The following is a 24,227-nucleotide window of genomic DNA, read 5'->3' as shown; positions in this document are numbered from 1 at the left end:
AGAAAAATGTTTATGCATGGTTTTTGAGAAGAAAAAAAAATTGGTTTTAAAATTAAGGCCTCAAAAAACACAATAGATATGTGTTCACAAGACTTTTGACTCCAAGGTGTATTTGCCTAGAGTTTTTGCTTTAAACTGATGTGAGAATCATTGAGCCTACTCATTCACATAAAACAATACACTGATTTAAAATTTGTAAGACAGTTTTTCTTCACAAAGCCCGTTTGCGAGGAGGCATGATATCTAATGAATAATGATGAGTATCACCTGAGAGGACAAAAAATATATAAAATAACAGAATAACCCGCATAATGATCTGCATAATGAATGAGCTTAATTCAGGTGTGTGACTGAGAGCATATATTATTTATTGTACTTATCTAGTAAATGCATCTCGATTTAAGAATGTTTAAATATTTAGACTAGAAACAAGACAAAAATTACTAAGAGCATTGATTATACATTTTTGTACTATTTTTTTGTTTTTGAAAGTAGTCTCATTCTAAAAAATTAAATAATAAACAATTAAAATTAAGATACAATTTATACAAAACGAAATTCACTTTAATAAGATCATTCCTTCAAAACAGAAACAGCCATACGCTGCCATTATAAAGCATGGAAGAGCCAGGACATTTTTTAATGTAACTCTGATTGTATTCGTCTGAAAGAAGAATGTCATATACACCTAGGATGGCTTGAGGGGGAGTAAATCATGGGCTAATTTTAATTTTTGGGTGAACTATCCCTTTAACGTGTATGTGTGGCCATTGCAGTGAATAACAAGCCAGGCATGCACGTCCATTAACAAGCACCTTCCAGCATCCCTCAGCTGCTTTTACAATTGTAATAATTGAAATGAACAATAAAAATACACCTAAGTAGGCTTATGCGTCCTCTAAGTCTCAGAGGGAGTGTATAAACAGCATTTGTGTGTGTGTTTGATGTATTGTATGAATAGACTGTGTGTGCACGTGTGTGTTTGTGTACCTACAAAAGGATAGTTTGGATAAAAATGTACACCCAAAAGGGAGTTTAACCTGACAAAACCTCTTTTTGGAAGGTTTTAGCATTTACAACTAGCGTCTATAAAAACAATGGAAGTCTATATAGAATGTCCCGTTTTTAGATAGCTTAGTAAACAAGTGTTTGTATGTGTATATGTGTTTATGTATAGTCACTTCATATAAACTAGGTCTGGGTACTGCCAACTACCTCAAAATACCATACTCATTCATGCAATACATGCGTCACGATAACATAATTGGATTGTGTCTGCAACTGCACCAAACGCCCGACTGAGACCAGGCGTGTCCGTCTGAGAGAGTGAATTGCAGATTCTGTTTCAATCTTTCTCGCACCTCATAGAAGCAGTTCTGACAGCACTGTGAAACAGCTATATTATTTTTCAAATCCAAAGTCAAGTGCTCTTATCATTTGTTGCTCAAACCCTTAACCATGCATTGCCTCACATTAACCATTTTGCCGACTAGTTGAAGAGGGAAACTTGAAATAGAGCATTTATCGTGATATGAAATTCTCTGTAATATATGTTTGTCTGGTATGCTTATTTACTCACCACTTGTCCTGGAAGCCCTGGAGGCCCTTGTGGTCCCTGCAAACATTAGAAAATGCTGCATTTATGCCTACACAAGCAAATATAAATCACCACATTCTATAAGAGCAAGATGTCTATGAAAATCCCACAGGATCTACTAAACGTCACAGTGCACTGATATTTAAGCGGTATCTCCTGAAATAGGCCTATGCGAGGAAGAAAAATACTGTAAATTTGCTTTCTGAAATCCAAGGGCAAACTGAAGTCACAGAGGGGATAAACAGTGCATGTGAAGAGGCTCTAAGCTGAAGCTGCAGAGATTGTCTAATGACCTCTGTGGAGAGACAGAGGTCAAACTCTTCTGAGCTGTTGGAAAGACTCCAATATTGTGTTTTTATCTTACTATGGCTCCTGGAGTGCCTGCAGATCCAGGTAACCCTCTGTTGCCCTGAGGTCCAGGAGGGCCCTTGAAGAATGAAGAGAAAATAATGAAGAGTGAGTAAACTCTGGTGGGTTAGTTATGTAACACCAAAAACACATTGCTGTGTATCAAATCGCCTGAAGGAAAGCGTCCATCTCTACTCAGCTGGAAAACTTACTTGAACTCCAATGCCTGGTTCTCCATGGTCACCCTAAATATGACACACAAACATGCATACACAAATAGTCAGGACACAAATAGGGACAAAATAGTAACTAACATGGTTCATGCTATTATGGCTGATCTGAAATTACTGCTAATGAATACAATTCTTGGGTTTATGTCAAATAATGCAGCATTAACCTTCACACCAGGAGCCCCTGGGGGTCCATTTCCGCCCATCGGACCCTGAAATTCCAAACTAAAGGTTAGAAATAATATTTATAATTTGAGTATGTACATAAATGTGTGTTAAACTGAATATACGTACAGTTGGTCCTCTTATTCCTGGTTCTCCTGGATTCCCCTGTGCAAAATACACATTTGGTATGAACAGCAGGCTGATACAAATATAGAGCACACAGACACACACATACATGCACACACACATAAATGGACAGACATACTGTATACTTTTGACAAAGTCTGCACAAACATCGAATACACATACACTACTGTTCAAAAAGGGCCGGCACTATTTTCTTAATGTTTTATGCTTACAAAGGTAGGTAATTTTGATCAAAAATACAATAAAAACAGTAATATTGTGAAATACTATTACAATTTAAAATAACTCCTTTTTTAATCTATTTTTAAATGTAATTTATTCCTGTGATTGTGAAGCTGAATTTTCGGCATCATTACTCCAGTCTTCAGTGTCACAAGATCCTTCAGAAATAATTCTAATTTGCTGATTTGGTGCTTTTATTATTATTATTACTACAGCTGAAAAAGGTTATGCTGCGTAATAATTTTTTGTGGAAACCGGAATTTTAGCATTCTTTGATGGATATAAAGTGACAAAAGAGCAATCTTACATTATTGTGACAATATAAAGGTCTTTAGTGTCACTTTTGATACATTTTCTTGCTGAATAAAACTTTTGAACAGTAGTGTATAAAATTACAAACATTTACATTATACTCAGAGACATAAGACAATGTATATTTCAGCTCACACATGTATGACCATCTAACAGACTTAAACACACAAACACACAGAAACACACACAAACAAACAAGCTACAAAGACAAAGGCCTCATTCCCATTATTAGTAAAGCAGCCTACAATCTCAGCCACAGAAAACCTACCGGTCTGCCCAGCACTCCTGGGAACCCAGGCAAGCCCTAAAGAGAGAGGGAGGATGGAATGGAGGGACAGGAAGTGTAGAGAGAGCATAGGTGTGATGGTCCACATTTCAAGTGGAATGGAATTAGAAAATGAAGGGAGTGGGATTACAAAAAGGAGTGGAGGAAAAGAGGAGACAGATTGGTTAGCGGATAGAAGCAGTGCTGCATTTGTTACTTCTGTGTGGTTTATCTATGGAGCCTCAAGCAAAGGAAGTAAGCTACTGATCACAGCAAGGCCTAGTACTCGCAAATCCCCAGGCTTTCCTACATGGCAAGCCCAAGAGAGGCTGCCATGATGGGAAGCTGTTACTCACAGGTAGGCCTGGTGGACCGGACAGTCCCTTCAAACCCTGCTCCAGAGGAGAATAAATAAAGGTGTGAGGTGTGTCCTCTTCCTCTCCAGTAAACTGTCTTTTCATCTCCATTTCATAAGTGAGAGCATGTTTTTATACTGTATGACTACTATACTCCGATATACTTGACTTACAGAATTCGATAAACATTACCAAACCTTTAAATGATAGCAGGAGCTTTGTGGGATTTAGTCCCAAAAAAGCCCATCCAAAGTCTCTATGATATTCTGGTTCACAGATAAGCCTTGGGTCCCTCCTTTACTGTCAGTCTGTCTGTTTTTTTTTTGCCTGTTTTATCATCCACCAGGCACAATCTCATCACTTAGAAAAGTAACAGCACAATTCTCCACAAGCCACACTATCTACAAATGGTGTGGGACAAGTTACATGCCAAAGTTTATTACTTAGGATTAAAGATGTGTTCAAATAACTAACCTTAATTAACCTTAAAGGGGCTATATGCGTTTTTCTGAAATTTAAACTCGCGACTGACACCTGTGGCCAAAAAACAGAACTGCTCTCATTTTCTGCTCGCTCTCGCAGCGGTGGTGACGTCACATCCGCAGACAGCGCGGGAAAAGACGACCCGCCAGAAAATAGGAAAAATAGGATACAGGCTTATAGGTGCACCCACTGTGAGCGGACAAGGTGTCAGTATGCTCATCAGGAGATGTTTGAGTCAAAAATGGTCAAATAAAAAGGCAATTGTTACGTTTATTTTGGGGAAAAAGTTGCATATAGCCCCTTTAAAATGAATAATGACCATCAACATTAATTAGACAAAGCAAATGAAATCCATTTCAATAAGTAAAAACTGTCAACACAGCTAATATTAATTTGTTTCTCACCGGCTTCCCATCTTGCCCTTGTTTTCCTGGCTCTCCTTGACTTCCCTAAGATAACAAAACCACAGTTTTATTGTAAAATTAAATAAATAGAGACTAAGTTCTATTGTCAGTTAAGAACAGTAAAAGGGTATACTCACTGGGGAGCCATCTTTTCCACTCTCTCCACTGACTCCTCTGTCCCCTTTCTCCCCACGAGCACCGGAGTAGCCCTGACAGAGAAACACATCACAAATCAGATTGCTAACTAAAGTCAAAAACCTATAAGGAAGCATCCACACATAAACATTTCAGAAACTCCCCCCTCACCCGCTCTCCTTGAGATCCTGGAGGCCCTACTGCACCCGGCTCCCCTCTGTTACCTTGGGGGCCTGGCAGACCCCTTGGACCAGGCAAACCACTCTGAGCGGTGGCAGAATCGCCCTTAGAAAAACACAGGCATACATGCTCAATATGTTACTACACTCAAAATTGATAACTACAAATCTTTGTCTAAGTTCACAGTACACTTCCACTAGTGTGCTAAGAATGTGGGCTTCATTTTGTTCTACCTTTGGTCCTGGGGGCCCTCCTAGGCCGGGTAATCCAGCTTGACCCTAAAAAGAGAAGATTTATTCCATATGAAATCAGGAAAGTAGGATATATATATATATATATATATATATATATATATATACACCGATCAGGCATAACATTATTAGGCATAATTATCCTAACATTGTGTTGGTCCCCGTTTTGTTGCCAAAACAGCCCTGACCCGTCGAGGCGTGGACTCCACTAGACCTCTGAAGGTGTGCTGTGGTATCTGGCACCAAGATTAGCATCAGATCCTTTAAGTCATGTAAGTTGTGAGGTGGGGCCTCAATGGATCGGACTTGTTTGTTCAGCACATCCCACAGATGCTCCATTGGATTGAGATCTGGGGAATTTGGAGGCAAAGTCAACACCTCAAATCATTCCTGAATCATTTTTGCTTTGTGGCAGTGCATATTATCCTGCTGAAAGAGGCCACAGCCACCAGGGAATACCGTTTGCATGGTTGTGCATGGTCTGCAACAATGCTTAGGTAGGTGGTACATGTCAAAGTAACATCCACATGGATGGCAGGACCCAAGGTTTCCCAGCAGGACATTGCCCAAAGCCTCACATCATACTGCTTCCACTGGCTTGCATTCTTCCCATAGTGCATCCTGGTGCCATGTGTTCCCCAGGTAAGTGACGCACACGCACCTGGCCATCTACGTGATGTAAAAGAAAACATGATTCATCTGACCAGGCCATCTTCTTCCATTGCTCCGTGGCCCAGTTCTGAAGCTCACATACCCACTGTTGGCGCTTTTGGCGGTGGACAAGGGTCATGGGCACCCTGACTGGTCTGCAACAAACTGTGATGCACTGCGACCACCATTAACTTCTTGAGCAATTTGAGCTGCAGCAGCTTGTCTGTTTGATCGGACCACACAGACCACACCTTTGCTCCCCACGTGCATCAATGAGCCTTGCACTGACCACTGCTGATTGGGAACACCCCACAAGAGCTGCAGTTTTGAAGATGCTCTGACACAGTTGTCTAACCATCACAGTTTGGCCCTTGTCAAACATTTTTCCTGCTTGTAACACATCAACTTTGAGGATAAAATGTTCACTTGCTGCCCAATATATCCCACCCACTAACAGGTGCCGTGATGAAGAGATAATCAGTGTTATTCACTTCACTTAATAATGTTATGCCTTGTCGGTGTGTGTATATACATATATTTATTTATAATTTTTTTCTTAATTCAACTGCCATTAGCAGATGTTTTTAATGTAATTAGCAGATGATTTAATTTTGGACCTTGCATGAGTGCATAAATTATAGCAATGATACTTACAGCTTGGCCTCTGTCCCCTTTCTCCCCTTTATCTCCCTGCAACAAAGACAATATTTTTTATCTTATTTCTACATTAACTTTATATAAAGTATCTTATTTAATCAGCTCTTTATCCTCTAATACAAGATGTAAAACTGATATAGTAACAAAATACCAATGCTCTTCTCTTTACCTTGTCCCCAGGTCTGCCAGCTTCTCCAAGTTCACCGGCTCGTCCTGGTACTCCTGGTATTCCTGGCTTTCCGGGTTCACCTGCCTGTCCTGGCGGACCCTCTGGGCCTCTCTCTCCAATTGCCCTGCCTGGAGGGCCTTGTAGGCCAGACGGCCCTTTCTCACCCTGCTCTCCTTTCACACCCCGCTCACCTGGAAGACCTCGTGCACCCTGAAAGCCAGTATGCAAAGAAGAGAGAACAAGGTTTAAAAATTTGGAGAGACGTAGAGTTCCTGGATGTTTTCTAACCAGAACTTAGTTTCAGCACCACGGACAGCACCCAATGAGTTTTAGCATGATCTTCATTGCAAACGGTCCTGTAACACTACTCCAACTGTTAAACTACCAGACACCACTCTATCGCACATACCGTATGCACAATTTTAACTCACATCTGCTCCTGAAGGGCCTCTGGGTCCGGCATCTCCTTTTTCACCCCTCTTTCCCTCGGTCAGTTCATTGAACTTTGATTCCAGATTTCTTCGGTCATCAACTAATAGTTTTAGTTCTCTGACCTAAAATGTAAATTGTATGTAAAGGATAGGAAAGAGAGTGACAGATGTACATCTGCATGCAAACATGTCAATCTTGTTGATAAATTTCTCAGTACCTCAATGCCAAATTCTGAAAACGCTCTCTTCACATCCTGTGACAAAAGAGGGGGGAAACAACATTAGTCATCTTGGCAGCCGTGCATGTGTGACTGTGCGTGCGTGATCGTTTTCTTTACCGCTACAGATCCTGGTTTTCCATCCTCTCCTGGATCACCCTGTCAATCAGAAGAGTTGAATTATTACAGTCAGGTATGCTGAGAACTGCCTTATGTCAGCTCTGAGAGCAGTGCGTAAAAATACACTCATCACATCTCCTTTCAAGCCTGGTAGACCTCTTTCCCCCTACAAAAGGTCACATTGTGACAGTTTGTGTCATGATATATATAAAAAAGCAATACACACACACACTCACACACACACAAAACTTACTCTTGCTCCAGGAGATCCTGGAACTCCAGGTACTCCCTAATTAATATAAAACAATGCATATGTAAGACAATACTTATCTGCACTCATATAGTTGGTATATCATTCAAACAGCGATAAAGTATATGTATCTGGGCTATAATAAATAATTAATAAACATAATATAGTATAATAAACAAACAATTTCAACAATACTAAGTCTCAGACTCTAAAGACAACTGAAGAGCCAGCAGTGCTAGATATTACTTACAGAGGTTCCTGGAGGGCCCTGGGGCCCTGGAATAGATGTTGCTGGCTCCCCTTTAACATAGACCACCTGGAAGAAAAAGAGACAGATAGAGATATACAGCTCTTTGCATAAATTTAGCAGAATTCTTGTGGGATTAATAGAGTTGCAGAGTAGTCTATTTATATTCAAACATATGCACAACACAAACACACAGGTCCTGGTGGTCCGACGTTTCCAGGAACTCCAGGGGGTCCAATGGGACCTTGTGGACCAATAAGTCCAGAAATGCCCTGATCACCTTTTATCCCATCTCGACCCTGAGGAAAGAGTGAGAAACAGAGAGAGAGGAGATGAGAGAAATAACCACGATACAAATTAATTCCTTAATTAATGGGCATAAATTTGCACATCAAATAAACTCATCAGTGAAGAGTTTCTCCCATAAGGCTGCTGACTCATAATTACTGACTGCACTCAGCATCAAGCACAGGAAGAAGAGCATCCACGCATTTAAAATGTGTGTGAGAGTGTGTGTATATGTTTGTGAGTGTGTTTCTATGATTGAAAACATCCATTTAACAACAAATCTGATTTGTGCTGATGGGAAAATTAGCTGTGAGAGACAACAAAATCTGAGTACATTTAGAGATAAATGTGGCCACAAGTCACAGGAAGAAAACAGCAGGTACAGACTGGGAGATAACGGAGAAGAAAATGAAAAAGGCTGCACTTACGTAAAAGAACAGCCTTTACAAACCTGTAACATGCTTACCGTTGATGCCACAGAGAATGAGATCCACAAATGGTAATAATAACCTTTTCCATAACATAGCTGTCGGAAAAGTCTTAAAATGTACATTTTGATAGTGTTATGTAGTGCTGAGTATGATAAGCTGTGATGGACTTGTATTGTGTTGTGAAAGGCAGGAAGAGATTGAGAACAGGATGATCAGGAAGATAAAGTATGAGAGACTCACGTCTCTTCCAGCAGGCCCCTGCTCTCCTTTGTCTCCCTGCAAAGGAGGCATAACCAGATTTGATCAGAGGCTTATTACCAAAAATTACAATGTAGTCATTCAATAGGTGTTTTATTACCTTTCGCCCATCCTCTCCTGGCTCGCCGTCCTCGCCCTGAAAAAAGTTTGATAGAAAACGAGCCGCTAAACACAGACATCTGGATGAGTGCGAGGCGCGTTTTCATAATTTCTGTAATCAAGACTTCCTGTAATCAGCTCTTCCTGTTTTGGTATGAGAACTCTTGTAATTTTGTGCAGCTCATTCAAGCAGTAATTTCTCTTCTAAACGCTTCGTGTGACGCGCAGCCATGTATTACAGATATATGACGGTTGCTATCCACCCCAATATAGCTCCTGCAATTACCACAGCTGGTTCAGGGCTGTGATCAGTAAATCAGAAGAAACTGCAGGACGAGTGGGATTTGAGTAAGCCCAGCTCCAGCGGCGTAATCTATCCGAGTCAGGTTAACTGAACATTAGTACATGGCTGACTAAAACTTCTCACATATTTTAACTATAAAGCATTTATTAAGCTGAGTTACCTCCCACTGAAAGCTCATTAGGCTGCTAAGAGGGTGATTTATAATCAGCAGGATGGTTTAATTGTCTCATTTATGGAGGACAAGGGCTGTGGTGTGGTTACTAAATTGGAACGAGTGTTTGCGTACTGCATTCTAGATTGAGCTGACTTGATTAAAACAATTTAAAAAAATCAGGATTTAAAGTAACAAGTGCCAGCTTGGAAATTCATACATGCTACTGATATTACAATGGGGTTGTTGAATATATCCACAGTAAGGGGCTTGTGAGAATGTTACATATTGCATATATAGTAGATTCAAAAGTTTTTGAATAGATGTTGGGTTCTCATTCATATTACAGCTTCACTTACAGCTTTTCCAGGAAGTCCTGGTTTCCCATCCTCCCCTGCTTTTCCCTGAAATAAAGCAAAACATTATTTTGATGTGATAACATGCTTAGGCGCTGCTGTGGGAATTTGTAAGGGTAAATGATTTCCCCTACACAAATTAAGCTGTGATATTACTCACAGGTGTACCATCAGTTCCGGGGGTCCCAGTTGGTCCTGGAGGCCCCTGAGGCCCTCTTAGTCCTGCCAAGCCCTAGGACACAACCATTTAATTTATTTATCCAACATAATACGTTTTTGATTAAAAACTGTACTGATTTGTAGCTGCCAATAGTGGCAACATCATGATACAAAACAAACTGATTTGACACAGGGAGGAACAGAAGTACTCACATCTCTTCCAGGATCCCCTTGTTTTCCTGGGTCACCCTACACAACCAAAAACATATAGGAAATGATTCAAACTGATTGAGGATCTTTTGAAAATTAGGCTGATGAAAAGATTGAAGTGATCTGACCCGTAATCCAAGAACTCCAGGTGGACCAGGTTTCCCATCCTGACCGGGTCGTCCATCCAAACCAGCTGCTCCTCTTTCTCCCTGCACACGCATGCACACATTTACATGAAACGATCAATATTAACTGTGACACACACATATTATACATCTGCATACTATCAAAATCAATTTCAAACCATCATTGGGTCATCACCAACTTGAATGAATAATAATGAGAATGGGTTGACTGAAAGATCCAATCTTTGTCATTAACAAACCTGTCGGAGAGCAACACACATATGAATGCCAAATACAGCAATAATCAGCCTAATGCAATAATCAATGATGCCCCACCTAAAAACCTACACAATGATTAAGAACAGAGATCAAAAGGATAAATTAGATGAGGACTGGTACACAAGTATACGTCTCTCTGACAGGAAGCAGAAAGCTGCAACATGGTTTAAAATATTCCTCAAGACATCAGTAAGATCTTGTTTTCTCATTTCCTCCCACTACCAAGCAAAGCCTTGTTTTAATTCTGTAGCGCAAATATTAAACAAAGATTAAATAGTGTTGCAGGCAGCCAATAACTAATAATTGCTGCGTTAGTGAGACCTGCTATTTAAAACCCCAAGAGGCAAAACCTGACATAATGAAGTGTGTCACAACCACTGCAGTATAGAGAGATCCGTGACTAAGCAGTTATATTTATACTTTACGCTGATTATTAGTGCAGCCAGCGTTACCATTTCAGCCATTTTTTCAGCTGTCATCCACTGTATGGCACTTGCTTTCAAAATAATGTCATTGCTGCACTCTAAAATAGAATGATTTTGCAAAGAAGCTTACACCTGCCTTTGAAGAAATATTTAAGGAAGCTGCTTATTTTGTAGACGCTTCATTCCAAAAGTAATTGACAGCAAAAAAATTGCATCACAAAATGAAGCAATGTTTTCAGTGCTTAGGAGCTAAATGGTAATAGAAAAAAGTGATCAGACATCACAATCAATTTCAAATCAAATTAATTTACATTCAATTTATCCATCTATAAATAAAATCCACTTGGTACTTGCTTTTTGTTAAAAGTTACTTTTTGATACTTTTATTCAGAAATGATGCGATTTGAATAAAAGTGACATTAAAAACTTTTACATGAGCTGCTTTTGCTTCGTAGGCCCGTGTGCGATAAAAAAAAAAACAGTTCCAGTTAATTTCCACTTGAGCTTGGCACAATTACAAACTGTTCTCGGCCCAAAATTCTCAGCACGGTTGGCTAACCGAGCTAATCCGCGGTGGTAGAATGTGTGTAGTGACGTCCCCACTCAGGATTGTTCATTTGTCTGTTGCCTGGCTGGCAGGTTCTCTGTAGCTGGCCAAGAGCGCTATTTGAGCGAAGTTAACACGTCATTAATAAAATGAAAAGAAATAACTGATTATCCTCCATAACGCGGTCACTATTTACATCTCATACAGTCTGTAAACTTGTGTTACCAAAGAAACAACTGATGCATTTGTATTACATTCCGAAGAGCTCCATTATCAGCCCCACTGTGGAAAATGATACCGTATCTGTACCGGGTGGGCCGGATCAGCATGGAATGGAACAGTTAAGCAATAAGAACGGTGGAAAAATGGTTATTGTTACACAAGTTTTCTATTTCAAATAAAATGCTGGAACCTTCTATTAATCACTTTTTTCAAAAACATTTTAAAAATCGTACCGACGTCAAACTTACAGTACGGTAGTGTATATAATATACAAATACAAAAATCGTTAGCCCAGTTCCATTATTTATAAACTTTTGGATAAATGCTTTGTTAAACAGTGATTAAGCTAGATAATGATCTTAGTCATTAGGGCTGGGGGAAAAAATAATTCCCAGATGCATTACAATATTTTACTGAACAAATGATAAGGCCCCACTTTATATTAGGTGGCCTTAACTACTATGTATTTACATCAAAAAATAAGTACAATGTACTTACTGTGTTCAAATTGTATTGCAAAACACCTTTGCTGATATTGAGGTGGGATACGGGTAGGGTTAGGGACAGGTGTGGTGGTATGAGTAAGTTTAAGGGTAGGGTTAGGTGTAAGGGAAGTGTCAAATGTGTAATTACAAATGTAACTACAGAAATGAATTACAGATGTAATTACATGCAGGTATTTTTTTAAATGTAAGTACAATGTAAAAACATGTATGTACACAATAAGTGCATTGTATCAAATTATTAATTAAAATGTTAGTACATAGTAGTTAAGGCCACCTAATATAAAGTGGGTCCAATTATAATAATGAACAATAATTATAATTTTAATTAATTTAATTTTAGTTTTTCATTGAAATAGGTCAACTGTAAAACATTACAGGCAAGGGTTGTAAAATAAAAATCATATTTTATGTGTCCTGCTGGAGCTAAAGAAACAACAGCCTGTTCACGTCTGTCAAATCCAAAACAGAGAACCCTTAAGCAACCCATAACTTCTGCATATGTTGAAAAGAGCAAAGCGAACCACTAGGTCTACTGCATGATTTATTTAAAATGATTTGCGGCTGAAAGGCATTGCTGAAAAATTGATGCATCAAATATTGTTTTGTAATCGCATCATGATTCCTTGAATCAAAATTTAACTGGACCCGTGAGGTGCCTAAAGATTACCAGCATATATAAAACGGAACCTGCGGCCTTTGCATTAAGATTCAAAGATCTTAAACCACAAGGCTATTATAACTTCCTGTCAGGGATGTCAGGACTCATAACTCATACACACAGGATTTTTAAAAAATGTTGTGTGCTAAATATGTTTTTTTATTTAATGTCTTGTGGTCATGTGAATGAAGAGTGTTTGGTGTTGTTGGAGGGTTGAACACTTCATTCCTCTGGAAATCTACAGCCTGGACACAGTAGCCAGAGAAATGAAAGACAGCATGACATCCCACAGTAATAGGGTTGTCAACTTCAGAAAAGGAAATCGTGGTTCTTAATAGGAAAATATTTTTACTGTACCACACAGTGTAGGTCATTTCAGCGTCTGCAGTTAAGTATGTGTATAAAAGGTTCTCAGATATAAACACATTTGTTTTGCTTAACCTATTAATGCACAATTTAATCCTAAAAAGAATTTTAACTTCATAGAAATAAATGTCAATTGTTACACACCAACCATTAAAAGCTTTTGTAACATTATACACTGGCGTTCAAAATTCAGGCCGAAGCTGATTGGTTGGTTCAATGTCACATGACCTGCGGTGCGCTTGCGGCATTCAGAAAAGTTGAGAATTTTTTCATCTCGCTGTGGCGCAAAAGACGCAACATATGTGAACGCCATATGTGAACAGTCATTGGTTAGATCAGCGTAACAGTCAATAAACAGGACAAGGGAGGTCACGTACGGGGCAAATCAATTAGGCGCAATATGCAGGACGCCCCAGCTAATACAGGACAGTTGGCAACCCTACACAGTAAACAGAGACACATGGCTCTCTTACCTTGTCTCCTGGACTGCCCCTATCACCTGGGTCACCCTAGAAGAAATTGAAAGCAGAATGAGATATTACAGACTGCTATCAAAATAAATGACTAGTTATCCAGTGTGGTTCAACAGATTTAATGAAAAATCAGTTATCTGAATGTTTAGAAATAATTCAGTTTTATAATACGGTTGTCACTGCCCTAAATAACTGTACAGTGTGCATAGCACTATATTTAAAGTCTGCATGCACGCCGTCATAGAGAGACAAACAGGTACACAAACAGTGTGTAAATGGTTAAAAAAAAGCACAAAAGAGAGGTACTTACTCTGGCTCCTGGTAGCCCACGCTGCCCATCAGGACCCTAAAAAACAAATAGTTGCAGATACAAATCCTATTACTCTGAATAACATGTACTGTTTGATCTCCATGCTGACTTACGCTTGGTCCTGCAGGGCCTGGAGCTCCTGCTTCACCCTTTTGACCTTTAGCCCCGTGCTCCCCTGGGTCACCTGCCTCTCCCTGGTGTTAGAACCAGTATCACAATGACAAAATCAGAATATGCTTAAAAGACAGAATTGAAAGACTATGAACATTTTACTGTACCTTTTCTCCTCTGTCACCTTTCAGCTGTTTCTCTCCAGTCGTCTAACAGAATAAACAAATTCAAAAGATTTCCAAAACAACAAGCTACTTATAAAAGGGGGTTGTAGAAAAAAAAAGAAGAGATGATAATGATTTAAAAACATACCACATCACCAGGCGGCCCAGGGGGACCTTGTATTCCCTATAATTACCCATAATGAAGATAGTTAGATGACAATTTCATTGTTTGTGTGGTGGTCCAAACATGACTGCATTTGTGATAAACGTTTTTAATCTTTCACCTGCTCGCCCTTTAGGCCTCTTAGTCCAGTGGGGCCTGGGGTACCCTGTGGAAAACATAGCTCTGATCACATGACCAGACAAAGAAAACAATAATCTAACACAATAGTGCTAAATATCTTGCAACAGTGAGTTTTATTTGGAGGCTAGGTTGATGTTTTCAACTGTAAGGTGGTAGAGAAATCTCATTAACCAATAAGATATTAGTTTGGGGTCTTGGGTCTGAATACATTGAGCTCTTAGTATCACTGGTCACTATATACTATATACGTACACTATATACAACTATATAATGATGAATTATATTAATATTCCTATTTAACTATTAATCTATTATCTAATCTATTAGTATTCCTATTCCTCATGCTTTAATTTTGCACTGTGTATTAAAATGATAGTTCACCCAAAAAGGATAATTCTGTCATAATTTACTCACCCTCAAGTTGTTCCAAACCTATATGAATTTCTTTCTTCTGCTGAACACAAAAAAATATTTTGAAGAATGTCGGTAATCAAACATTTGATGGGTCTCTATTGACTTCGATAGTATTTTTGTCCATACTATGGAAGTCAAGTTTGTTTACCGACATTCTTCAAAATATCTTCTTTTGTGTTCAGCAGAAGAGAGAAATTCATACAGTTTTGGAACAACTGAATGAGTGTAATTGTACTTCATTCAGGATTAAAATTCCGACTGAGTATAAATAATTTTGGTGCTAAAAAAGAAAGTTTGCAAATATTTAGTTAAGAGTGACCAAGCCTTAATTCTGATGTAATACATCTAGGGAGCCATATGTCTTACATTTCGTCCATCTTCCCCCGGATCACCCGTGTCCCCTTTTGACCCAGGTTGACCTGATTGACCCGGTATTCCCTTAAATATTAAAGGAACACTGTTAAGATATGGATGGAATACAACGTACAATGATTTGCATAACAAATCTGCATACTCACTCTTAGACCTCTCTCCCCTGGTTTACCTGGCAACCCTGATTCTCCCTGAAATACAAGAGAAACAGAGAAACATTACATACAAAAACACAAACACACTCACAAATAGAGAAATTACTGACAAAAAAAAAATCAAACATACTGAAACACCATCCTCTCCTTTGTCTCCTTTTAGTCCCTAAAAAACATCAACAAAAACAAACAAGAGATTAGACTTCATGAAATGATAAATTCTTATGTATGCACTGTTACAAAAACAGTTTACCATATCTTATTCACTAAAAAGAATTACACTTTCATGAATAACAATACAATTCTATATTTCTGAGGCCACAAATGCAAATACATTAGCTTTAAGTGTGTGGGATAGCATCTGAAGACACCTATTACCTTGACTACGTGTTACTTCTCTGAGAAAGAAAGATGTTAGAAGAAAAACAAGAATAAGTTAAATGTTAAAAGCACATTGAATAAAACAAAAAAACAGAATAGTCACAGGGCAAATAAAGTAGAGAGAGGTAGTAAAAGTAGTAACTTTCAGAACACCTAATATGTTTAAGGTAAAGAATTAAGTATGACAGACACACTTAAACCCCAAAAAATGTTAGTTGATGAGTATTATTTGCAGATAAAGTTGTTAGAAGCAGCATTTAGGCCTGTGTTCATGTATAAATGTGTATATACTCTCACATCTTTCCCTCTGGGGCCCATAGGCCCCTGTGAACCAGGATTGCCTGCCTCCCCTCTCTCCCCTGGTTCACCTTGACTGCCCTAGTGTCACACAGAGAAAAGAGGATGAGCAATGTATGACAACTTATTCAGGCTAATGCGGAGTCAATTGCATGAACATATGCTCTGGAATCACTGGAGTTTAAGGGCCCACTTTACCTTCGCACCAGGTTTTCCAGACAATCCAACGAGACCCTGTATAAATAAATAAACAGCTATTGATGAATTCAGTCTGTTTCTTTCTTATTGTTAGGATGAGGGAAATGTAGATGTCTATTTCTGGTTTCTGTAAACTTTATCCTGTACTTTTCAAAGAAACTTATGAAAGTTTGAAAATCACTGTTAGTTCGACGTTCATAATGTTATTATGCAATTGCAATTGATTTTCTTTCATGCATTTATTTGTATAATGAAGTGTGATTAGTCTTCTTCCACTGCAAATATGATGTCACTGTGTTGATTCTCATTCACGAGACAAAAAAAAAACAAGTTACAGTTAGATTTTTACATTTATGCATTTAGCATAAGCACAAAAGAGGAACAAAAGCAATATGTCAAATCCCCAACAATACCAATAAAAACCATTTAGTTGGACAACGGACACTACAATTACAAACTGAAAGTGTCTTCTCTGTCCCATACAGCACAAGCTGCAGAGTCGCAGCACAGTGCAGCAGGAATCAGATTTCACTCATCACGTGGAGAGAGTAAGGAGAGATGACTGACAAGACGATGATGGAGGATTTGGTGCCCAAAAGATCTTGAGCATCATTGACAAATATCTTATCTTGTAAAATGTGTGGTCAGTACTGACGCTCCCTATACATAGAGTACACATGATCGGAAGTAAAAAGCGAGCGTGCATTCAAAAGCGATTTCAATACCCCGCATACTTGATGGCCGAAAATGATAAGCCTTCATACACAGAGTAGCGGGATTGTGAATTTATAAGCGAATATGAAAAGCAAGCGCGCATTCAAAAGCAACCCCTCCCCCTCACCACCCTAGGTGTTATAGGTAATACTAGTGTTGTCACAAGTATATATACCGATGTGAACATCTCCTCACCGTGACATCCTTAATCTAGTGAATCATGAAGACAAACTTACCCGATCGCCCTGGTCCCCTTTAGGTCCGGGTTGGCCAGCCTCTCCTGCTCCAGGGGCACCCTGTGGGGCAGATTAGAAAGTTTCAATCATGCAGTTTCACAATTTAATTTGTACCTTTAAATGTATCTTCTGAATCCATTTCTTAATAATAATAATAATAATAATAATAAGAGCTGTGTGATCAACATACACTCAATGCCAACATAAGTGTAATTTCGCTTTTAAAATGTCCTGACTATCTCATAAGAGCAGGCGGTTTCCCAGATGAACATCTTCATTCATTCACAAAACTCACCCTTTCCCCTTTTTGTCCTCCATCTCCTTTATCACCTTTAGCACCATCAGGACCTGGAAAGCCCCTTTCACCCTAAAAGAAGAAAGAGAAGAGAGTCAAAATGGTTGAAATTTTGAATGGAACTTTTGCATTAGATTTTGGTGGGTTTGTACCATCTGAATGTCAGTATAAAAAAAGACTTAGACTTAAGAATAAAATGGAAATACTGTTATCTGACACAGACAGAGTCTCTGTATTGTGTTCTCAAAAGTCATACCCGCTCTCCTTTTTTCCCAAATGAACCTGGACCCTGCTAAAAAAGCCACAGTGAACAACGTCACCATCAAAAGACAATTACAAAGCATGAAACATTCATATAAATTTTAAAACATGAAAAGTGTGATCTTACACTGCCTCCTGGTTCCCCTTTTGCACCCTCAGTGCCCTAATAGCAAACAGAGACACAACGATTTTTTTTGTTATATATATATATATATATATATATATATATATATATATATATATATATATATATATATATATATATATATATATATATATATATATATATATATATATAATGCTGTTTGTTAAGCTGACATCTTTACTTACCTTCTCTCCAGGAAGGCCATTGCTCCCTGGCAAACCCTGAGGGCACGTATAAATAATTTACAACATGCATGTACACTCATGCATTTTCACAATGCTTGTGACTTATCATGGCTTGTGAAGCCACTCACCCTCAGTCCTTGAGGTCCAAGGGGGCCTACTGAACCTTTATCTCCCTAGCATACAAATAAAAACAGACATAAACAAGTACAGTATAACCCACAGCTCTCTAATAAAAAAAAATGCTATATCTACATATCTATCTTATGTAGCTTAAGGGCACACCTTTTCTCCTGCTAGACCTGGAAGGCCTCTGTCACCCTAAAAAAAACATAACAATTATACAAAGAATGATGATCAAACTAATTTAAATATCAAAATTGTTGTACAATCTTTGTTAAAGGTGACTTAAAGGATTTAGCACACATAACACATTCAAAATAAGCCTGAAGAACACTAAAGAGCATAGGGAATATGGTACAAATCTGGACACATTGACAGATAGATGCTTTAGGTCATGCGTAGAAAGAAAAATACTCACCTTGGCTCCATCTGAACCAGGTGCTCCAGTCTGACCTCGGTCACCCTGAAGGAACAATAAAAAACAAAACTTCATCAACTGATTCATAGATTATGCATTCAGAAAGTTTGATGACACAAGCCACAATAAAGTCATAGACTGACTTCTGTTCTTTACCTTATTTCCGATTTCACCTGGAGGTCCCCGGGGACCCTGAAACAAAAATGCAAGAATAAAAGAAGAATTAGAATGAATGTTAGAGTGAGTATGAAACATATCAGTGAAAGATTTTCATACCCGATCACCAGGGTCTCCAGTGTTTCCTTGGGGGCCTGGTTTACCCTCAGCACTCTCACCCTGCCATACCATCACACACACAGGCCAGGTTAAGGAAACGCATTCATAGACAAGAAAAGCACATTTTACAAAAACCCACACAAATAAAATAGCTTACAAGCAATGTAAAAAAAATTAACTTACATTTTCTCCTTTAGCTCCTTTTTGTCCAGTTATTCCTCGTGGGCCCTGCGGACCAGACGGTCCAGGACTTCCCTAAAAACACACACAAACACCATTCGGTGCATGCAATAAAAACTCAAAAACACACTGTAGTACACACAACCACTTTTACAGCAGCAGTCATACATACACAGGATAACATCCATTTACACTGCCACTTTGTCATGAATAATAAAAAAAAACACTCACAGGATCACCGGCATCTCCTTTAGCAGCTACCCCACTTCCCACTCCGGGAGGACCCTATCAATCAGAATAAAACAGAACACAACATTTATGTTCAAGAGATGTGCCTGATTGTCATAACAGACAGTAGTATGCCATCAGAGAGTTCTCAAAGTGATTAGATTAATTTGCCCTTGTTGAATCCTTAAACAACATAGGACGCTTTTCTGCAAGGGTGCCTTCTCCACATCGAAAAATAAATAATTATTATTGCTTTCAAATTCCCTAGAAATGCATTAAAATGTTACATCCGATGTTTACATGCATTCTGGGTCAAAGGCATATGAAAGACCATGTTCCTAATATATGTGGGACTATCAACATGCAATAAATACAATAATATTTCTCCATGTTTATATTAACATACACTGAAAAATAGACTAAAAACATGCTTCATGTGGTAACTTTTAAAATAATTATTAGACAAAAATATTATTTAACAAGAACATTATTGAATCAGCCTAAACATGCTTAGTCACTGCTGGACAGCGTTACTGTACAAATATAGCAGTTTACACACCATTTGATGTCTAAAATTATTATGTTTGTTCTGTATTATTGTTATACTGTCAATATTTTTCTCATCTTTTTTGAGAAGGCTTCCCTGGCGTCTTTTGAAATAGAATTTATATCGACTCACCCTCTCTCCAGGGCTGCCTTTGTCACCCTGCAGGAAAATGAAATGAAACACTAAAACATACAGGTACATGATTGGCCGAAGGCATATCTGACACTTCAAACAATGAAAACAAAGAATTTATTAATATTGATCTAGATAAAAATGTTAGTGGTACTTTCACATATTTTCATAGCGGAGTTAAAATTAGCAAACAAACACGACCTGTACTGTACACAGGTGGTGTGATAATCACTGTGTAATGCCTGGATTTGTTCGTTTAACTGCTATGCGCATGTTTTATATGATTTTTATTTTAAACTCTAACCTGTGCTTGAATGCATAAAGAAAGGTGGGCGAGCCCCTTGTGGTGAGCTCTGGTACTTACAGTAGCGTCTTGAATACTGTCTGTATGAACGGAGTCAAGCCCGTATTCTCGTACGGGCAATTATAGCGACAGTGTCCAAAGAAATATCAAAAATGATAATGCCCATAAAACTGAAAAGTTATCACATTTGACACAACAAAGTCAGTCCAATTGAGCCGCAAGTTCATCAGTCAAACCTTCATTAACCAACAGCAGCTTTTATATCTGGGTGGTAGAGAGTGAAGAATTTGAGTCACACGTAGGACACAAAACTGACGGGAGCAGCTCCAGTGGATAACATTGACTGGATCTAAAACCTTGACACACAGCGCATATCTCTGTTGCTGTAAGTTAAAAAACGTACACCACACGAAACCACACATGAAAACCCGCCAAAACACAGTAGACACGTGTTTGTGCAGCGCAGAGCGGCTCTCTTACACTGTATGACATAATAGACAATAAGGCATTAAGTCCTGAAATATTAAGTTTGGTTATAAAATGCGATGCGGTTGTCACTCCCGTAAATAATCAAACTGTGTGTGAAAGTAACCTTATTAAGGACTCAAATGCAATGACAACCGTATTCTGCTGCTGCTGTGTGTGTGTGTGTGTGTGTGTGTGTGTGTGTGTGTGTGTGTGTGTGTGTGTGTGTGTGTGTGTGTGTGTGTGTGTGTGTGTGTGTGTGTGTGTGTGTGTGTGTGTGTGTGTGTGTGTGTGTGTGTGTGTGTGTGTGTGTGTGTGTGTGTGTGTGTGTGTGTGCACATGGCAATAAGTGTTGTGGCCTTAAGCATGTCTATTAAGACCCTTAAGATGCCCTTTTGCAAAGTCCACATTGGCGCCAACTTCATAGTGAACTACCTATCAGTCTGCGCATGATTATATCACCAAACTGGGACAGGGCCATACATGGATTCTAACCTTAATAGAAAGTCCTGTAGAGCCTGCCAACCCAGGGCGACCATCCTGTCCAGGCAGACCTCGTGGACCTGCCTCTCCTTTTGCCCCATCCACACCTGTACGCCCAGGAGTGCCCTAAAATGACAGAGAGCCATAGAAAAGATAATGTAAGAACCCTGTAGTTTACTTGATGCCATGATGTACTCATACATGCTGCTTTTTTGTCATTGTGCAGGGATTTTCTTTTGTTTCTTACAGGGATCCCTGGGATTCCTGGCTCTCCTTTACGGCCTGGTAAACCTCCTCCAACAGCAGATCCAGATTCCCCCTGTAGTAAATAGTAAAAACCTGCTAAATCAAGGGGTAGAGTAGAGCAGTGAGAGATTCATTTTAATATCACTCTTACCCTTTCACCTTTCTCTCCCTTCAATCCCTGAGGCCCTGTAAGACCTGATTCTCCCTGTAAAACAAAACAGATAAAACATTTTGTAAGAGTTTGTGTATGTTGTTTGTCTACATATGTACAGTTTATTATTGAGTACTCACAGGGTTTCCTCTAACACCTGGTATTCCCTGACTGCCCTAAAACAACAGAATGATATCACACAATGAACCCATGTTAGATATCAGTAAGTGAGAATTTGTTTGGCTTTAATATTTTAAGTGACACTGTTTTAAAGGGGATTTCAATAATTAAGAGGTTTTATTATGCATCCAGGCCTGATTATTGCCATTCATTATATGCATTTAGATGATCATATATCCACAAATACCTGTTTTAACAGCACCACTTAATTACATTATTCATGTTTCATTCTTACTGGTAGTCCAACTGCACCAGAACGACCGGGAACACCTGGACTGCCGTCCAATCCTGGAAAACCCTGAAAAAGATGGACAGCAAAAAATAGAGAAGGTGAGAGTATATCAACATGTGTGATCCGTGTGTGTATGTGTGTATGCATAATTAATTGCCACTTACTCTCTCGCCTTTCTCTCCTCTCACTCCCAGACCACTGCCTGGTTGACCTGGTGGCCCCTCTGATCCTCTGGGGCCCTCACGACCCGGTAAACCATCACGACCCTATTTAAAAAAACATACACACAGAATCAGACAGACATTTCCTCAAGCATGCAGAACCAAATTGTTTCTAAGCAATAATTAATGAATCCAGTTGAGTAGATGATTAAATACAGCTAAATGTGCATGTAGATGAACTTACAGGCTCGCCTTTCCTTCCATCCACTCCATCTCTGCCTCTCTCACCCTGTATGCGCACAAAAGTATACACAATGTATACAGATTTCACAAGAAAACTACAGTAAATACACAACAAGTCAACAACAAAAAGAAAGACACCACAAAAAGGATTACCTTCTGACCCTGTTCTCCCTTTGCACCCTGCAACAAAGACATAAGTCAAACTTCTTTTGTGGTAGAAGTTGCATGTAGATGTGCAAATGTAAATTTAAAAAAACGCTCATGAGTATATGTAATTTTTTATGTGTAATTATGTTTGGGTGTTTGTGTATGTGTGTGTATTTTCAATACACACTTACCCTGGGGCATTCTACAGTACAAGTCCCTGTCTAAAAGGAGACAACAAATCAAAGTGAGTCTTTATTGTACCAGGTCTTCTTTTCTCATCAATAGAGACCATCAAAGAGGTTTGAAACCTTCTGCTGTATCATGACTCTACCAGGCCTGACAGGCCAAGCAAGCGCCATAATAAAAAAAATGATGATACGACATTTATGACAGATTAGACGGATGGATTGTATCTGACCGTGACACCGGTCCCTCTTGCAAGGCCACAGAGGAGGTCTGCCAGGTCAGGCTGTAGACCATAGAGCTGATTTGCGTCTTGAGCATAGAGCAGATTCTGAGTGCTGCCATCAGTCACTGCCAAACGCAGCTCTCTAGGGTCGGCACGCCCAATTCCTACCGCCAATACTGTCACACCTGAGGGACAGAGTTATTACAGCGCTAACTCACTCATGTGGACATGGGACAGAGCAGTTTGCTGTGTGTGTGTGTAAATTTAATATGTTGGGTCTGATTTTGTGTGGCTTACCATCGGCTCTAACAGCGGCAGCAGGTTGGCTAAGATCATCCGTTGACTTCTCGTCAGCGATAATAACAACCACCCCAGGAACACCAGACCTCCGACCTGCTGGCGTGCTCAGCAAAAACTGACGTGCGTATGTCATTGCCCGGCCTACACATAAAAAGTTAGAAGAAGAAAAAATATTTTGAGCAAATTAAACTTTGTTTAAACTTTGGTGTTATGTTTTGTTACAGTTAAAGCCCCCTCCAATGGGTTCACATACTTACTCATGGCACACCAACATCAAAACAGCATAGCCACAGAGTTTAAAAATATGAATTAAAAATTAAAACACACAAACAAACCTATATTATTTCCTGGTCTGTCAATGAATGGGATGGACGAAATATCCTCCAGAAGGGTCTCACTGTTGCTATGACGATTGAGGAGGAAGCGCACTTTTGGTTCTTCACTGTACATCACCACCCCCATCTGGAGTAAACAGGTATTACAAGCACTTCATTCACACTGGCCTGCTCAATTCCTCATTCACTCTGTCAGAAGAGCGCAATCTCAATTTTTGTAAAAAAAATTCTGAACACCATGACTACAGTACCTAGTACAGTACATAGTACCTAGTATAAAAAGAAAAAAATGCACCTGAGAGTCCCTGGGACCGATGGAGGTGACGGATACAGCAGAACTGGCCAACAGAGGCAACACAGTTGCTTCCAGGTCAGAGCGATCACGAGACGCAGGGACAAGGAAGACCACATCCAAACGGCCTCCAACACACAC

General features: G+C 39.2%; 1 protein-coding gene across 1 annotated transcript in view; it reads right to left on the bottom strand.

Moving 5' to 3' along the window:
- col7a1 (collagen, type VII, alpha 1) overlaps nucleotides 1-24,227 on the bottom strand; it is a gene marked incomplete at its 5' end in the record, with an annotated part of 62,508 nt that overhangs the window by 21,245 nt on the left and 17,036 nt on the right. The window contains 62 exons of the mRNA XM_079840402.1: nucleotides 1,580-1,615; nucleotides 1,962-2,024; nucleotides 2,158-2,190; nucleotides 2,343-2,387; nucleotides 2,470-2,505; nucleotides 3,643-3,678; nucleotides 4,530-4,574; nucleotides 4,667-4,738; nucleotides 4,836-4,949; nucleotides 5,078-5,122; nucleotides 6,401-6,436; nucleotides 6,573-6,782; nucleotides 7,004-7,126; nucleotides 7,222-7,257; nucleotides 7,342-7,380; nucleotides 7,472-7,507; nucleotides 7,595-7,630; nucleotides 7,842-7,907; nucleotides 8,033-8,137; nucleotides 8,798-8,833; nucleotides 8,916-8,951; nucleotides 9,729-9,773; nucleotides 9,886-9,957; nucleotides 10,098-10,133; nucleotides 10,223-10,303; nucleotides 13,696-13,731; nucleotides 14,006-14,041; nucleotides 14,119-14,199; nucleotides 14,284-14,325; nucleotides 14,429-14,464; nucleotides 14,565-14,609; nucleotides 15,365-15,436; nucleotides 15,517-15,561; nucleotides 15,656-15,691; nucleotides 16,204-16,284; nucleotides 16,402-16,437; nucleotides 17,352-17,411; nucleotides 17,647-17,718; nucleotides 17,903-17,935; nucleotides 18,035-18,070; nucleotides 18,238-18,273; nucleotides 18,366-18,410; nucleotides 18,520-18,555; nucleotides 18,776-18,820; nucleotides 18,932-18,967; nucleotides 19,052-19,111; nucleotides 19,235-19,306; nucleotides 19,463-19,516; nucleotides 20,139-20,165; nucleotides 21,403-21,516; nucleotides 21,638-21,709; nucleotides 21,788-21,841; nucleotides 21,928-21,963; nucleotides 22,203-22,265; nucleotides 22,364-22,465; nucleotides 22,605-22,649; nucleotides 22,757-22,783; nucleotides 22,942-22,971; nucleotides 23,169-23,344; nucleotides 23,457-23,600; nucleotides 23,795-23,921; nucleotides 24,090-24,226. Of these exons, the coding sequence (XP_079696528.1) occupies nucleotides 1,580-1,615; nucleotides 1,962-2,024; nucleotides 2,158-2,190; nucleotides 2,343-2,387; nucleotides 2,470-2,505; nucleotides 3,643-3,678; nucleotides 4,530-4,574; nucleotides 4,667-4,738; nucleotides 4,836-4,949; nucleotides 5,078-5,122; nucleotides 6,401-6,436; nucleotides 6,573-6,782; nucleotides 7,004-7,126; nucleotides 7,222-7,257; nucleotides 7,342-7,380; nucleotides 7,472-7,507; nucleotides 7,595-7,630; nucleotides 7,842-7,907; nucleotides 8,033-8,137; nucleotides 8,798-8,833; nucleotides 8,916-8,951; nucleotides 9,729-9,773; nucleotides 9,886-9,957; nucleotides 10,098-10,133; nucleotides 10,223-10,303; nucleotides 13,696-13,731; nucleotides 14,006-14,041; nucleotides 14,119-14,199; nucleotides 14,284-14,325; nucleotides 14,429-14,464; nucleotides 14,565-14,609; nucleotides 15,365-15,436; nucleotides 15,517-15,561; nucleotides 15,656-15,691; nucleotides 16,204-16,284; nucleotides 16,402-16,437; nucleotides 17,352-17,411; nucleotides 17,647-17,718; nucleotides 17,903-17,935; nucleotides 18,035-18,070; nucleotides 18,238-18,273; nucleotides 18,366-18,410; nucleotides 18,520-18,555; nucleotides 18,776-18,820; nucleotides 18,932-18,967; nucleotides 19,052-19,111; nucleotides 19,235-19,306; nucleotides 19,463-19,516; nucleotides 20,139-20,165; nucleotides 21,403-21,516; nucleotides 21,638-21,709; nucleotides 21,788-21,841; nucleotides 21,928-21,963; nucleotides 22,203-22,265; nucleotides 22,364-22,465; nucleotides 22,605-22,649; nucleotides 22,757-22,783; nucleotides 22,942-22,971; nucleotides 23,169-23,344; nucleotides 23,457-23,600; nucleotides 23,795-23,921; nucleotides 24,090-24,226 (3,803 nt within the window). The remainder of the gene's footprint in view (nucleotides 1-1,579; nucleotides 1,616-1,961; nucleotides 2,025-2,157; nucleotides 2,191-2,342; nucleotides 2,388-2,469; nucleotides 2,506-3,642; nucleotides 3,679-4,529; nucleotides 4,575-4,666; nucleotides 4,739-4,835; nucleotides 4,950-5,077; nucleotides 5,123-6,400; nucleotides 6,437-6,572; nucleotides 6,783-7,003; nucleotides 7,127-7,221; nucleotides 7,258-7,341; nucleotides 7,381-7,471; nucleotides 7,508-7,594; nucleotides 7,631-7,841; nucleotides 7,908-8,032; nucleotides 8,138-8,797; nucleotides 8,834-8,915; nucleotides 8,952-9,728; nucleotides 9,774-9,885; nucleotides 9,958-10,097; nucleotides 10,134-10,222; nucleotides 10,304-13,695; nucleotides 13,732-14,005; nucleotides 14,042-14,118; nucleotides 14,200-14,283; nucleotides 14,326-14,428; nucleotides 14,465-14,564; nucleotides 14,610-15,364; nucleotides 15,437-15,516; nucleotides 15,562-15,655; nucleotides 15,692-16,203; nucleotides 16,285-16,401; nucleotides 16,438-17,351; nucleotides 17,412-17,646; nucleotides 17,719-17,902; nucleotides 17,936-18,034; nucleotides 18,071-18,237; nucleotides 18,274-18,365; nucleotides 18,411-18,519; nucleotides 18,556-18,775; nucleotides 18,821-18,931; nucleotides 18,968-19,051; nucleotides 19,112-19,234; nucleotides 19,307-19,462; nucleotides 19,517-20,138; nucleotides 20,166-21,402; nucleotides 21,517-21,637; nucleotides 21,710-21,787; nucleotides 21,842-21,927; nucleotides 21,964-22,202; nucleotides 22,266-22,363; nucleotides 22,466-22,604; nucleotides 22,650-22,756; nucleotides 22,784-22,941; nucleotides 22,972-23,168; nucleotides 23,345-23,456; nucleotides 23,601-23,794; nucleotides 23,922-24,089; nucleotide 24,227) is intronic.

The sequence above is a fragment of the Gobio gobio genome, assembly GCF_949357685.1.
Source record: "Gobio gobio genome assembly, chromosome: 17".
Lineage (NCBI taxonomy): Eukaryota > Metazoa > Chordata > Actinopteri > Cypriniformes > Gobionidae > Gobio > Gobio gobio.
This window is presented reverse-complemented; position numbering and strand designations above follow the sequence as displayed.